Source organism: Globicephala melas, chromosome 18 (assembly GCF_963455315.2).
Source record: "Globicephala melas chromosome 18, mGloMel1.2, whole genome shotgun sequence".
Classification (NCBI taxonomy): domain Eukaryota; kingdom Metazoa; phylum Chordata; class Mammalia; order Artiodactyla; family Delphinidae; genus Globicephala; species Globicephala melas.
The window spans coordinates 2,697,802-2,714,143 of NC_083331.1; the positions used below are offsets into that span (position 1 = coordinate 2,697,802).

The window sequence follows — 16,342 nt, forward strand, 5'->3', positions numbered from 1 at the left end:
CTTCAGAGCCTTTGAAGATAATAAAATTTTAAAAAGTAGACCAAATGTCTACAGTGTGCAGAGGGCTGAAGTCACAATAGCATGTGGGTACCAAGCTGTAAAACGTTTAAAAATTCTATTACATCAGACTCGAGTTCAAAAGATCCTGGAACTGAAGGCGATGATGAACTGCCGAGAAAACCCGAGCCTTGGCCAACGACATGAAGAGCTACAGGGTCGGGCGGGGGGCGAGGGCCTGGGAATCAGCAGACCTGGTTCCCATCTGAGTCCAGCTGGTCCGCTGTGAAGCCCTGAACGCATCACCCCCTCTGAGCCTCGGTTCCTCTTATGAAACTCCGGCTCCGCCAGGGCTGCTGGGACTGACGCGATAACCTGCGTGGGAAACGCGAGGGTGCTCCCGGCATCTAAGGGGCCGTGGGCCTCAACCTGCGCAGTGAGGCCTCCTGACCGTGCGACCTGTGTGGTGCAGGCAGACCGCCCTGAACGACTGTGAGACCAGGTCTCAGTAGTGCTTTGCTTTCCAAGGAAGCTCCTTCTAAGGACCCGTGGAACCAGAAGCTGGCTTCCCCGGGCTCCTGCTGGGGAGGGCCCCGGCACGCAGCAGCCCCAGGGTCCTGCGGGGACGCAGCAGGCCATGAAACCCCCGTCTCTTTACCTGTTGAACGGATCCCGGAGAAAGCACTCCCTCCAGACCATGGACGCCACTGCCCTGGACACCAGGTAGGAGTAGTATTTGGCACCGTAGCCCACGAGGTGGCTGAAGCGCAGCTGCCAGGCCTGCCGGACAGAAAGGACACAGGAGGCGGTGAGGCTGCGTCCAGACGCCGTGTGGGCCCAGCGCAGGGAGGCACACAGGAAGCTGCAGACGTGCCATGACATGGCACCCCAGGGGGCCGGCCTCACCGTGGTCACTTTCCACGTGGCGCACACTGTGAGGACTGGTGAGTCCCCTCAAAACCCGCATGCCGAGCCCCAACCCCCAGGACCTCGGAGTGAGGCTGTTTGTGGAGACGGGCCTCTAGAGGTGACGGAGGTAAAACGAGGCTGCGGGGGCGGCCCCAGGCCGCCAGGGCTGGATATGTAGGTCCTCGTGCGACGGGGGAGACCACGCCAGGACGGGGCAGTAAGGCGGCCTCAGCAGAACCAGCCCTGACACCGGACTGTTCTGTACAGGTTCACTGCCCCGGACTCGTGTCTGGCAGAAACAGAGGGAGGATGCCCAGACACGCAGCGTAGCGTCAGCAACAGGGCAGCACACGTGTCCCATGATTCCGGCCTGCTGGGAAGCCTGGCCACTGGGTCGGGAGAGGGCGCTCTGGCCTGGCACCGGGTGCCGTTCTTTTTGAGGACAGTGACGTTGTTACTGTAAAAAAAGGCCACGGGAGTTCCCAGGGAAGAATACCCTTCCACTGGAAAACTCTTTTCCTGCAAATACTGTTCTTTTTCTGGACCTACAAGCTGAAAACAAGTAGGTTCTGGGTGGTTAGTAGGAAGAGGGTTATCCAAGTGCAAAGGCATAAGCTGCCCACAGCACAGTCACGACACCACTGCTACAAAAGCCAGAATTACAGAAGCCATCCTCAAATGACACGGTTGTGACTTAAAAAGTTTTACTGAAACAAATCTGACATGCAGCAGTACGCTGCTGTCTTTTCACGTGTGCTTTAGCTGACGGTAAAATTGTTAGGAAAAAAACTGAAGCCTAAGTTTTTAAACTAAGGTAAATTATTATCTAATAAATCTTTTCACCCCCTGGAAAATAAAGTATAAAGTTTACTCATCACCACAAATGTTTAACTAGATAAACAATTTCCACCTAACTGATCAAGCCACAAACTACAAGCGAACAGACAGTTCCCTGCTGACGGTGGGGCGGCGGATCCGAGGACACCTCGGAGTACCCCACGTGGCACACAGGGGCCCGGCGCTCTGAGTGGCGTCCAGCACCTCACGACGGGCGCTCGGCCTGGGCTGGGTGTAGGGCAGGCCGGCCAGCTCTCAAGCTAGAGCTGGAACAGGAGGAGGTCTGGCGGAGGGAACGGGAACCCTCGGGATCCACCCTCCCCTTCCAACCGGGAAGCGACTGGAAGCAAGGGGGGGCTCGCGGGCTGTGTCCCTCCGTCTGTGTGGGACACCTCGCCCGGCCCTCTGTGAAGGCGAGACCCCAGGGGTGGGGCACCACAACCCAGGGCGGTGGTCCCCGACTCCACACGGCCACCACTGGTGCTGGACGGTACACTCGCAAGGCTGTCACAGTAACCAGACCCCCAGGCACAGGTGCCGAAGCCCGGCAGCTCGCCTGGCAGGATCCACACCTGGATACCTGGACACAGAGAGTCCACGGCGTCTGCCTCCCACCAGCCTCCCACCTGGACAGGGCTACTCAGGCATGGCGCACACCTTGCTGTCTTGTTCTTAAATTACAGGTTTCCACACCTCAAGACACGCTAAGTAAGTTATACCACCGGACACCTTTCACCAGCGTAAGCTTACGGCACGCTAAGACCTACAATCCCATTGCTGTCTGACCACAAACAGCTGGACTGATAATTCAGCCTAATGTTAAGTCCTTGTTACCACTTCACTCATTCACCTGGAAAAATAAAAGACAGCATCTCATTTTAAGCCCTGGAATTATGCTGTCCTCTTCCTTTTATCTCCGAGTTTCTTTCTTCCGAAAGGGACCTTTGCCAGATGAACCGAAGTTTTCACCCATCCTCTGAAGCGCAAGGTGAGGATCTGGTCTTCAGAACAAAGGACTCAGAAGCCTTTGCGCTTTCTCTTTTGTTCTGACTGGAGGTGGGAACCGTCCCATCCTCACACGAGCCCTCCATCCGTCTGTCCTGAGTTAGACAACCTCAGCGATCCGCACTTCAGACAAAACCTTGGAGCGGGAGTGGCAGCGCGGCGGGGGCCCCGTGAGCACAGCCGCCAGCTGGAGCCCTGGGCAGGAGGCCCTCCGGGGATCCCTACCTGCTACAGCCCCCTTCTTACCCATGACATTCGTCTGTCCAAATGAGAGACGGGCCCAGGAATGGAAAGGAGCAAAGTAGCCAGTTACTTACACCTGGTTTCAGTTTCAGACCTAGATGAGGGACTCGTGCAGAGCCAGCACCCAATAACTACATGTTAGAAGTTGAGTGACCGAGCTAATCGCTGCTATTATCCTCTCAAGCAGCACATCATTTCTCCACTTCCAGTTACACATGTATAAGTGCATTTAACTAAAATTTTAAAACAATCTTATTACTAGAATATTAAACCACCACATGAGAACAGAAACGACATCACTGCTTTCTTGGTTTGGGTCACACAGAACTGAAATTTCCTTAAGAGCAAGGTCCAGAGGCTGGGCCTGTGTCCAGATTCAGCACGGGGCCTGGAGCACAGCAGGAACTCAGCAGCTGTGCTGGATGGGTGGGCGGACAGGTGGACAGACGGATGGACACTACAGGATTCTGTCCCAGGGATGCTCCGTGTTCCCGACAGACTGGACTTTGGACTGAGATGAGGAGTAACATCCAGACCACGAGCACGAGGACATCACAGCGCTACAAACGCATTCTGGATCTCAGGCTGTTGTTATTATTATTATTTTTTAAAGAATTCTTTGACTACATTATATGACAGTTAAGACTTCTGAGGCTAGTTTTGGCACCAAGTGTACGGCATCTGTGTGGTGTTTCCTCATGTGTGATTCAGTCTCCGTCAAGCTTCACAGACTCTGAACAAGCCACGGGCCAGCAGTACCACACAGGCTTCACGGTGCAGCTGCTGTAACAGGACTAAAGGACAGCAGCCTCCTGAGCTAGGCCAGGCTCTGTGCGCGGACCGCCGGGCTTTTCACATTCCCTGAGTACAGTGCTGCTGGCTTGTGGATTATGTCCTATGACACCCAACCCTGGGCACTTAACCACAGCAGTGAGTGGGAGACCCCCCCCCCGCCCCGGCCTTCTCAGGTTCGTGTTCTCTCTTTCTTAATGTTTTCCATGAAGTAACACAGGCTAGTACTCCTAATTTAATAAAAAGTCCCCACTGACATTTTACCAAAACCCATGAAACAACAATGCCAAACAAAGAGGGATTCTCAGTTTGGAATAAAACTGAGAATTTATTTTAGATGAAACACAGCCGTTGTGGTGGGCACATTCTCAGGCGGCCTCCGTGGATGCCGGTGTGACATCTCCTCACCGTGAGTGTGGGCAGGACCAGAGCCTTGCTTCTGAGGCGGGATGTCACAGCCACAGCGAGTTACTTACTTGAGATGTCTGCCAGGCTGCAGAAACCCTCCTGTTGCCCGAGGTCAGCGGCCCTGGTGGGAAAGCCCACCAGCAGGGACCCTGTGGGATCTGGGGGTGGCCTCTGGGGCCCAGGGGTGTCCAACAGCTGACAGGCAGCAAGAAGCTGGGTACCTCCATCCTACAAGTGCACAGATAAGAATTCTGCCGAGCGACTTCCCTGGTGGCGCAGTGGTTAAGAATCCACCTGCCGATGCAGGGGACACGGGTTCGAGCCCTGGTCCGGGAGGATCCCACATGCCGCAGAGCAAGTAAGCCCGTGTGCCACCACTACTGAGCCTGTGCTCTAGAGCCCGCGTGCCACAACTACTGAAGCCCGCGTGCCTAGAGCCTGTGCAGTGCAGCAAACAGTAGCCCCGCTTGCCGCAACTAGAGGAAGCCCGCACGCAGCAACGAAGACCCAACACAGCCAAAGATAAATAATTCAAATAAACAATTTAAAAAAAAAAAGAATTCTGCCGAGAACCCAGGTGAGCCATGGGCCCGGCCAACTCCCCGACTGCAGCCTTGTGGGGGCCCAAGCACGGGCCGCGGCCTCCTGACCCGCGGGGGCCGTGAGCTGTGTGCTGCTGTAGCCACCAGGCGCACGGCAATTTGTCCCACGGCGATAGAAACTAACACCGTTATCTATTTCAACACAAGAGCTGTGTCCAAAAATACTAACGAGAAAAGTAAATGGAAGATATGGAAGGGCACCTGTATTTATTAAATGTATAACCGTGTCTTCATGGATATCTTTTGAGGAAGGTATTCCTACAAATGCTTCATAATTTTCAGTAAATATTTTAACAGCTTACACTTTACAACAGACTCAAAAGTGTAATTTGGTCAAGGCTGCCAGCAGAGACTGCCCAGTACCCCTCGTCCGTTCAGAAACAGAACTGCCCCTCTGCTGCTCAGCTGGAGCAAGGCCTGTGGCCACTGTTCTCCAGGCCTCCTCTGGGCTCAGGGTGGCTGTGCCCCTACTTCCTGCAACCCGATGTGAATGGAGATAACGTACTTGCCAGGTGCTTCAAAAGAAAGCTGCTCACACCCTCGACCTCCTTCCACTTCCTGCTACGCCTTAAAGAAGTGAGAACCAGACCCACACCTGGGACTCAGAGAAGCCACATGCGGAGGAGCCGCCAGCCCAGCGGCCCTACCTGCTCAGCGCTGCCTTGCTGGGCAGGAGGAGAGGAGCTTCATCCTACTTACATCACTGTATTTGGGGGTCTCTGTCACAGCAACTTAGCCTGTACACCAACAGACGATCACACAGGATTCAGACCCGGCTTTCTTTTTTTTTTTTTTTTTTTTTAGCGGTACACGGGCCTCTCACTGCTGTGGCCTCTCCCGTTACGGAGCACAGACTCCGGACGTGCAGGCTCAGAGTCCATGGCTCACGGCCCAGCCGCTCCGCGGCATGTGGGATCTTCCCAGACCGGGGCATGAACCCGCGTCCCCTGCATCGGCAGGCGAACTCTCAACCACTGTGCCACCAGGGAAGCCCCCCCGGCTGTCTTTCTAATTCAGAGCCCCTGCCTCACTGCTGCTCTGCACTGCACACCCCAAGTATCTAATATGGGACCTACTGCTCCCTACAAATGTGAAAGTTGCAACTGTCTTGATTTCAAATTCCTGATCCCCCCAGCAGATCCCCATGCCGTATTCCTGTGTTTATATTTGACACCTACAACTTGTAAATTAATTTCTATCACGTCAGCTTCAACACATATCAGAACACACCACATAGCTATTTTTACAGCTAAAAAGGAAAGCCCCTGTACAAGTTGATATACGAGCGAGTATTATACTAAGTTAAAATGCTGACACTGCTGGACCAGGGGGAGGACTCAGGGACGTGCGGGCGGCTCAGTGCTGACATCGGCAAGAATGTGGCTGAAGCATAACGATGCCAGTCCTAAGTATAACAATAGTTACAGTGTTAACACTGCTCTCCAGCATATAATAGGCAGCAGCCACAAATCCCTCCTTCATGTTACCATCGAAGTCTGAGTAATTTCCAGAGTGCCAATATGAGAACTTCATAAGATCTCAATGACAACTAGAAACCATTGTCTCTGCTAATGGTAGACTTATGGCTCATTTTAAGGAGACTAGACCCAGTCTTATGAGAAAAAATGACTTCTAACTACCTGACCAAATCTCTTTAGGCAATTAATAGTAACACAAAACATTAACCACCAATTCTATTTATATATAAATATTGAAAAAAATAAAAGCTCTGCAGAACAAAATTTAACCCCCCCCGGAAATAGCTGTGTGTGTCTATCAAAAGCAAATCCACGAGCAGAACAAAGATGTAACCAATCCACATGGAAAGGCGTTTATTAGATGGAACGTGGGAAGGTAACGTTAATCTAATTAAAGGAGATAATTAGGTGAAAAGCAATAAACAGAACTGGCAACTAGACATGCTGGGTTTTTTCCTCCTAATCAAAGCTCCTTAATATTGCTTTTCCCCTTGCCTGTAACATCTCAAGGAAAAAATGGCAGATTCTTCATTTTAAAGGAACCCGTGGTCAAGTAATAAGGACTTCCACAGAAAAAGAGAGCCTCTGGGGTCAGGAGGGCAGCCCAGGGGAGCAAGGCGAGCCTCCACAAGGACAAGACACAATCCGGAAGCTCTGGTGTTGGCACTAAAACAACCAAAACACACTCACAAAACGGCAACAGTAAGTCCGTACCTATCAATAATTACTCTAAATGTAAACGGATTGAATTCGCCAATCAAAAGACACAGACGGGCTGAATAAACTAAGAACAAGACCCAACAGTATGCTGCGTTTAGCTTTAGTCTTTTCAAGGAACTAGAAAAAGAAGAACAAATTAAGCCCAAAGTCAGCAGAAGGAAGGAAGTAACAATCAGAGCAGAAATAAATAGAGACTAAAAAGACGATAGAAAAGATCAGTGAAACTAAGAGCTGGTTTTTTGAAAAGTTAAACAAAATAGACAAACTTTTAGTTAAATTCACTAAGAAAACAATGCACAAAGGAGTCAAATAAAATTAGAAATGAAAGAGGAGACACTACAACTGATGCCACAGAAATACAAAGGATCATAGGTGACTACCATGAACAATTAGACACCAACAAAAAGGACAACCTAGAAAAATGGATCATCCATAAAACTCCAAGAGGAAAACATAGGAAAACACTCCTTGAATTAGCCTTGGCAGTGACTTTTTCAATTTGACACCAAAAGCAAAGGCAACAAAAGCAAAATTAAGCTGAGCAACATCAAACTCAAAGGCTTCTGTAAAGCAAAGGAAACCATCAACAAAATGAAAAGGCAACCTGTGGAACGGGAGAAAATATTTGCAAATCATGTAACAAATGATATATGATGTCATTATATAATGTCTAAAATACGTAAAGAATCCATACAACTCAACACAAAGCAAACAACCTGCTTAATACAGGGCCAGAGGGTCTGAAGACGTTCTCTTCCAAGGGAGACAAATGGCCAACAAATACACGAGAAGATTCTCAACATCACTAATCATTACGGAAATGCAAATCAAAACCACAATGAGATGTCACCTGACACCTGTCAGAATGGCTCAATAATACATACATAAAAAAAACAAGAAAAACCAAGAAGAGGGACTCTGCTACTGTCTTCATGACTGCGCAGTTCAACAAAGGCAGCAGGGCCTCCACGGGTGTGTCGTTCGTAGACTATGCGACTTTCTGCTCGTGCATGAAGAAGGGAACACAGAACAGGAACTCCTCGGCAGGGAGACGAGCCAAGAGCAGGGGTGCAGCCCTGGCCACCGCACCCCGGGGACGGGGCCGGTATCGAACCGGTGGGAGCAGAGGCTCCTGAAGCTCCGCCTTCCCCCCTCCCAGGGACCCTCAGAGATGAGTAGCTATCGTCTCCAACCTACAGGCCGGAAGCCCCCTCTCCTGTGAGATCATGCTGAGGTACAAAGAGGGGAGGACACCTGCAACCATCTGATGTCAACTGGGGCTCAGCACCTTCCTGCAGCAAACAGGCCCGGGACCCGGGAGCTTCCCTTGGAGCCCCGGCTTCCCCGCCTCACTCTGCATGCCGGCAGTCAGGAACCTGTGCGGCTCCCTCCCTACTTCCCTCTGTTTCCATTCCAATGACACTGCAGCTCGAGGCCTCCTCCAGCGGTGATGAAGGGGCACTGCCGACAGTGGGGGACACGCGAGGTCTCCCCCCAGCCCGCCACATCCTCACGGCGGCGGGAAGGCTATGCTGCCAGCTCCCTCCTCTCTTGCTGGTTGGGGCCCTGGCGCAGTGTGTCCCCGGAGTCAGACCAGAGTCCTGGGCTCAGGGCCGCCGCCCCCAGCACGGTACCCCTCTCCCCTCTATTCTCTGGTCAGCACCCGGATCATCCTTGTGGACGGGCTGGGGAAGGTGATCTACGGATGGGGCGATGAAAACACACTTGCTTCATATTTTCAAAATACTCTCCCAGTTCCAAAGGAGTTTTATCGTGCCCTCAGAGTCTCCAGAGAGAAAACTGGAGGGGCCGTTCCTCCTTCCCTGAGCTCCATACCGGCAGCGGCGGCTGGCACCTTACCCACCGGGGGTGGGGAGCTTTGGTGCGATGGCTCCGAAGTCATCCTCTCCATGCCCGGGGGAGCCTTCACAGACGCCGCCCTCACGGCCACACTGCGGCCGGGGAGGCGGACACTAACAAGGGCCACCAGCCTGGCACTCATCACTGTGAGACTCCCGGACCCTCACCTTGACCACGCCCGCCTGGCAGGGCTGCCGTGCGGATTACACGAGGGCAAGTAGGGAAGAGGCCCGCACTGTGCCGGCCTGGGGGGGGCCTCCACTCATCAGCCACAGACCTGATCCTCTGCAGTCGGGGACAACACTGTGACCAGCACGGTGTTCTCAAGAGACAGTCACAGAAAGCAGGTAGAAAGGTAGGACAATTAGAACCAAACTGCTGTAATCTGGACATAACTGACATCTGTCAGTCCCAATTCTCTTTCTGTAATTAGTTTCAGTAATCCCTGAAATTATTAAGATATCAACAGATAGGTAAAAAAAAATAGTGTACTGACTATACACACACAGGCACAATTTCTGAAGTGACAAAAGATATGTACCCAACTACCTTGGTTGGAATAACTGCTACTTTGCAAACTCATTTCCTAACTCGCACGGTGAAAGATCCCTCTGCATCATATTAAAGTACAGCTGGGGCTTCCCTGGTGGCACAGTGGTTAAGAGTCCACCTGCCGATGCAGGGGACACAGGTTCGTGCCCCGGTCCGGGAGGATCCCGCGTGCCGCGGAGCGGCTGGGCCCGTGAGCCACGGCCGCTGAGCCTGCGCGTCCGGAGCCTGTGCTCCGCAACGGGAGAGGCCACAACAGTGAGAGGCCCGCGTACCGCAAGAAAAAAAAAAGAATCTGCTATTAACTTTAATTTGTGTTGCCTACGATGTGTTATAATACAAAAGATAGACGTGTGCAGTGAAGACATATGCCTCACTAAGGGTGATGCTCCTGGTGAGATGAGACTGAATTAGAGAGAGGTAAGAACACGCTCCCCTTGGAGCATGCAGTCTCTGCCCCGCGTGTAAGGCAGGCCCTGGGCCCCTGCCAGAAGTTCCTTGAGCGGCAGCACAGAAGTGCAGCCCGGGGCTCACGATGCTATGTCATCTGCAGGTCGTGTCACTACCTGCATTTTGTACAGAGTAACTGACAGAAATAAAGTTCGTGACTGATCCACTGAAATTACCAGGGCTGCCTGCTTTCAATCAACGTGTCATCAGTCCTCCCCGATTATTTCGTCTGAAGAACGTCCAAAATTCCTGACGTAACAGCTTTTAGCAATTTCTTACCAAAAAAAAACCCCCCAAAAAACCCTGCTATATTTGTGGTTGAAGCATATGGAAAACCTGGGTAATGCCCAACAGTGCATACTACTGCAACTCAAAACAAGTGTTGGATAAAAAGAATCAACACCTAAGTATTATTACAACTTTCCTATAAAAATACTATCAACTAGCATTACTTCACAGTGCTATAATAATAGGTGCTACGGGCAGGCTTTCTTCTTCTCACATCTCCTGAGTTTGAAAGTTCAAGGTGTGATCTTCCAAAGGCTCAGCTGTGAGCAGTGGCTTGTTTAAGGCTGAAATGGACTGGTGGCCTTTTACTTCCTTCTAAATCTCTAGGGTACTAAGTCTCACTTCACGTCACAACAGCCAGCACACCTTCTGCGCTAGCTGACCTCCGGCTGGCCTCGCAGTTCAACGTCCTCCTCGCGGGAAGGAGCACAGCCCACTACGTGTCCCCCATCACAGCCCTGCCCTGCTCCCCGGCGGCTGCCGGCATTCGCTCTGTTTAAAAATTCAGATAAAACTCACACACCATAAAATTTACATTTTAAAGTGATTTTTAGTATACTCACAAAGCTGTGCTATCAAATTTTCATCATCCCCCAAAGAAACCCCTGACCCGCCAGCACTCACTCGGCACTCCTTCCCCTAGCCGCTGGCAACCACCTTCTACTCTCTGTCTCTGTGGATTTGCCTGTTCTGAATATTTCATATAAATGGAGCCGCACAGTAGCTGGCACTGCGTGTTTGGCCTCTTTCACTTAGCGCACCGTTTTCAGGCGTCATCCACGGTGTAGGATGTGCCAGGACTTCATTCCCTTTAATGGCAGAATAATATTCCACTGCGTGGATATGCGATATCTGCACATCCATTCATCCAAACGTCAACTAAAGTACATGTGGTTTGCTTCCACTTTTTGGCTATTATGAATAAAGCTGCTGTTAACATTAGTGTACAAATTTGGGGGCAGACATATGTTTTCATTTCTACTGAGTATATACCTAGGAGTGGAGCTGCTGGGTCATACAGAAACTGTGTTAACTTTGAGCACTGGCCAAACTGTTTTCCAAACCTTCTGCACCACTTTGCATCCCCACCAGAGGTGTATTAAGGTCCAGTTTCTCTACATCCTTGCCAACACTTGTTATTGTCTCTTGTTATTATGTCCATCCCAGCGGGCAAACAGTGGTAAACCTCATTGTGGTTTTGATTTTGCACTTCCCTAAGGACTAATGTTGTTGAGCATCTTTTCCTGTGCTCATTGGCCATCTGTGTATCCTCTCTGGAGAAATGTCTATTGAAATCCTTTGCCCATATTTAATTGGGGTTGTCTTTTGATCGTTGAGTTATAGGAGCTCTTTATGTATTCTTGGAGATTAATACCCATCAGATATCTATTCTTCCATTCTGAGTTGTTGTATCCCTTTCCTGATGCTGTCCTTTGAGTACAGATTTTTAAATTTTGATGATTCCAAATTATCTTTGTGGTTTTTTTGGTGATTTGTGCTTTAGCTGTCAAATCTAAGAAACCACTGCCTTATCCAAGGTCACAAATCATCACACCTGTTGAGATGATCATGTAATTTTTTATCCTTCATTGTGTTGATATGGTGATTACACCTGATTGATTTGCAGACGTTAAACCATCCTTGCATCCCTGGAATAAATTCCCCTTGATCATGGTGTGTGGTCCTTTTAATGTACTGTTGAATTTGGTTTGTTAATATTTTGTTGAGGATTTTTGCATCTATGTTCATCAGGAACACTGGTCTCTAATTTTCCTTCCTTGTGTCCTTGTCTGGCTTTGGCATCAGAGTAATGCTGGTCTTGTAAAATTAATTTGCAAAGTGTTCCCTTCCTTTCTGTTTTTTTGTAAGAGTTTGAGAAGGATTGGTATTTTTTTCTTCAAATGTTTGGCAGAATTCACAATGAAGCCATCTGGTCCTAAGCTTTTGTTTGTTGGGAGAATTTTGACGCCTGATTCAATCACCTTACTAACTAGTAACTGGTCTGTTCAGATGTCCTATTTCTTCATGATTCGATTTTGATAGGTTGTATGTTTCTAGGAATTTATCCATTTCTTCTGGGTGGTCCAATCTGTGTCTAATTGTTCATAGTCTTCTTACAATCCTTTGTATTTTTGTATTATCAATTGTAATGTCTCCTCTTTCACTTGTAGTATTATTTGAGTTCTCGCTTTTTCTTGGTTACGTGTAGCTAACAGTTGTCTACTTTGTTTTTCTTTTCAAAAAACCAGCTCTTGGTTTCATTGATCTTTTCTACTGTCTTTTTAGTCTCTCTTTATTTCTCTCTCATCTTTGTTATTTCCTTTCTTCTGCTAACTCTGAGTTTAATTTTGTTTTCTTTTTTTGTTCTTCTTCTTCTAGTTCCTTGAGGTTTATAGTCAGGTTGTTTATTTGAGGTATTTCTTCTTAAATGTAGGTGTTTATGGCTATAACCTTCCCACTTAGAACCACTTTTGCAGCATTCCATAATTTGATATGTTTTGCTTCCATTTTTGTTTCAAGATATTTTAAATTTTTTCTTTTGATTTCTTTGACCTGCTGGTTTTTCAGGAGTATGTTGTTTAATTTCCACGTATCTGTGTAATTTCCAGCTCTCCTCCTGTTACTGATTTCTAGCTTTATGGCATTTTGGTCAGAAAAGATAGCTGGTATGATTTCAGTCTTCTTATATTTGCTAAGACTTGTTTTGTGACCTATCACATCATCTATGCTGGAGAACATTGCACGTGCACTTGAGAAGAATGCGTACCTTGCTGCTGTTCAGTGGAATGTTCTGTGTTTGTCAGGTCCGTCTGTATAAAACATGGCTCAAGTCCAGCGTTTTCCCATTGATTTTGTCTGAATGATCTGTCCATTGCTGAGACTGGGATACTGAAGTCCCCTATGATAAGGCTGTCTGTTTCTTCCTTCAGATCTGTTAGTATCTGTTTAATACGGTTAGGTGCTCTGATGTTAGGTGCATGTATATTTATGACTGTTACATTTTCTTGATGAACTGACTGCTTTATCATTATGTAATAACCTTCTTTGTCTCTTGTTACCATTTTTGGCTCAGAGTCTCTTCCGTGTGATGTAAGTATAGCTACCCATACTCTCTTTTGTTTTCCATTTGAACGAACGTCTTTTCCCATCCCTTCACTTTTGAGTCTGTGTCCTTAAAGCTGAAGTGAGTCTCTTGTAGGCAGCTTATTGTTGGGTTTTATTTTTTTAATCCTTCAGACACTCTATGCCTTTTGATTGGAGCATTCAGTCCATTTACATTTAGAGTAATTACTGATTGGTAAGGACTTTTTCATGCCATCTTTTAATTGTTTTTCTGGCTCACTTGTAGTTTCCTTGCTCCTTTTCTGATTAACTTCCTTTGTAACTTGATGATTTTCCACACGGTACACTTTGATTTCCTTCTCTTTATCTTTTCTGAATCTACTGTAGGTTTAGGCTTTATGGTTACCATAAGGTCTACATAAAACATGTTATAGATATAACTGTCTATTTTACACTGAGAACAATTTAACTTTGATCACATAAAAACATTTACGCTTCTTTTACTCCTTTTCTTATATGTTTTTGATGTCAGAATTCACATCTTTTTATATAGTGTATCTATTAACAAATTACTATAGCAACAGTTTTTTTTGTTTTTTGTTTTTTGTTTTCTCAGTATGCAGGCCTCTCACTGCTGTGGCCTCTCCCGTTGCGGAGCACAGGCTCCGGACGCGCAGGCTCAGCGGCCATGGCTCACGGGCTTAGCTGCTCCACGGCATGTGGGATCTTCCCAGACCAGGGCATGAACCCGTGTCCCCTGCATCGGCAGGCGGACTCTCAACCACTGCGCCACCAGGGAAGCCCGCAACAGCTATTTTTTAATACTTCTGTCTTCTAACCTTTACACTCGAGTTAACACCATGTTACAATATTGAGTATTCTGCACCTGATCATATGCTTGTCTTTACCAATATGTTGTATGTTTTTATGTTACTAATTAGCCTTATTTCAGTTCAGCTTGAAGAATTCCTTCCAGGTTTAGTGATGCAAGGCAGAGTTAGTGGTGATGAATTCCTTCAGCTCTTGTTTATTAGGGAAAGTCTTCATCTCACCATCATTTCTGAAGGACAGCTTTGCTGGGTAAAGTATTCTTAGTTGGCAGTTTCTTTCAGCACTTGGAATATTCATCCCATTCTCTCCTTGCCTATAAGGTCTCTACTGAGAAGACTGCTCATAGCCTTATGGAGTTGATTTCTGTGTATGAAAGAATTTTTTCTCTTGTAGCTTTAAAAATTCTTTTGTCTTTGATTTTAGACAGTTTTATTATTATGTATCTTGGAGAAGATTGTTTTGGATTGAAATTTCAGGGTGGCCTGTTAGCTTCATGAACTTGGGATATCCAGATCACTCCCCAGGATTGGGACGTTCTCAGCCATTAGTTCTTTAAATAAGCTTTCTACCCCTTCTCTCCCTCTCTTCTCCTTCAGGGACTTCAGTGATAACTACATTACTTCTCTTGATGGTGTCCCATTAAGTCTGTAGGATTTCTTCAGTTTTTTTTACTCTTTTTACTTTTTGGTCCTCTGACTGGATAATTTCAATTGATCTGTCTTCTGTTGATTCTTTCTCCCACTTGGTCAAGTCTGCTGTTGAAGCTCTCTATTGAATTCTCCAGTTACGTTCCCTATTTCTTTGTTGAACTTTTCATTTTGCTCTTGTATTGTTTTCCTCTATATCATTGTTATTCTGTGCTCTCTTTTAGTTCTCTGAGTACCATTAGAACAATTATTTTGAGTTCTGTGTTGGACAGTTCCTGGATCTCCATTTCTTTGGGGTCAGTTACTGAGCCCTGAGGCATACATGGCAGTGGAGGTCATCCCCAGGGTGTCTAGGCTGGCGTCTTGCACTCACGTAGCTGCAGAGGCCTGAGGTGCAGTTCCCAGGCTCCACCAGGAGGGGTCAGAGAGGAAGTGGAGGGACTCAGGTGTCAGGGCACATGTGTACCTGTGGGAGAACACTGGTGAAACCTACAGGGGTCTTCACTGTGCTGCGCGTTGGTTTCTTTGGCGGCAGAACGTGCTGGGTGTGTCTGCAGAGCAGGTCTGTGATCCGCCATCACTCCTGCGACACAGCTGCTGTTGGCGGCCCCTGCTTCTCCTCCTGGTTCCTCGCCATCTCTGTACATCTCACCTTTGCTGATCTGGGGTGGGTGAAACTGAAGTGGACCTTGGCACGCGTCTGGAAGGCTGAGGAGGCTGGTCACCTCCCCCCGCCTCCTTTCCCAGTGAGGTGCACACTGTCCGGCAGGCAAGCTCCCTCTGGACGTCGAGTGGGGCTGGCAGGGGGCTGGCAGGATGCAGCAACGTGCAGCTGCTCCCTTCTCGTCTTGTGAGGTTATTCTAAGCTTTTTATTTCACTGTTTCTGATATTTCTTAAGTGGACTCTAGGACTCTCCCAGAGATGTTTTTGCTCAGGGATAGCTAACTGTTGATCTCTGTGGGGGACTGAGACTGGCATCTCCTACATTACCATTTTGGTGACTTTACTCTTGAAATTCCAGTCTTGATTACTACTGCTTTGTAGCAAGTTTTGAAATTAGGAAATGTGACTCCTCCAATTTTCTCTTCTTTTTCAGGACCGTTTTGGCTACTCTGGGTCCCCTGCATTTCCATATGAATCTTATAATCAGCCTGACAGTTTCTGCAAAAAAGGCAGCTGAGGGCTTCCCTGGGGCGCAGTGGTTGGGAGTCCGCCTGCCGATGCTAGGGGACACGGGTTCGTGCCCCGGTCCGGGAGGATCCCACGTGCCGCGGAGCGGCTGGGCCCGTGAGCCATGGCCGCTGAGCCTGCACGTCCGAAGCCTGTGCTCCGCAACGGGAGAGGCCACAACAGTGAGAGGCCTGCGTACAGCAAAAAAAAAAAAAAGGCAGCTGAGATTTCAATAGTGATTGTATTGAATCTGCAGGTCAATTGGGAGAGTGTTACCATCTTAATTGATAAGTCTTCTAATCCATGAATGCAAGACATCTTTTCATTTATTTGGGTCTTCTTTAATTTCTTTCAACGATATTTTATGGTTTTCAGTATACAAGTGTTAAACTTTTTTGTTAAATTTACTCCTAAAAATCAGTTTATTTTTGATGCTATTGTAAATTGAACTGTTTTCTTAATTTTGGGGGTTTTATTGCTGGAGTACAGAAA

At 48.0% G+C, this 16,342-nt stretch overlaps 1 protein-coding gene across 1 annotated transcript in view; it reads right to left on the minus strand.

Annotated features, from left to right (window-relative positions):
* The window catches only part of MIPEP (mitochondrial intermediate peptidase), a 132,951-nt gene that overhangs the window by 23,550 nt on the left and 93,059 nt on the right, over window positions 1-16,342 (minus strand). Inside the window, exon 17 of the mRNA XM_030882686.2 lies at window positions 656-777. Coding sequence (XP_030738546.1) covers window positions 656-777 — 122 coding nt within the window. The remainder of the gene's footprint in view (window positions 1-655; window positions 778-16,342) is intronic.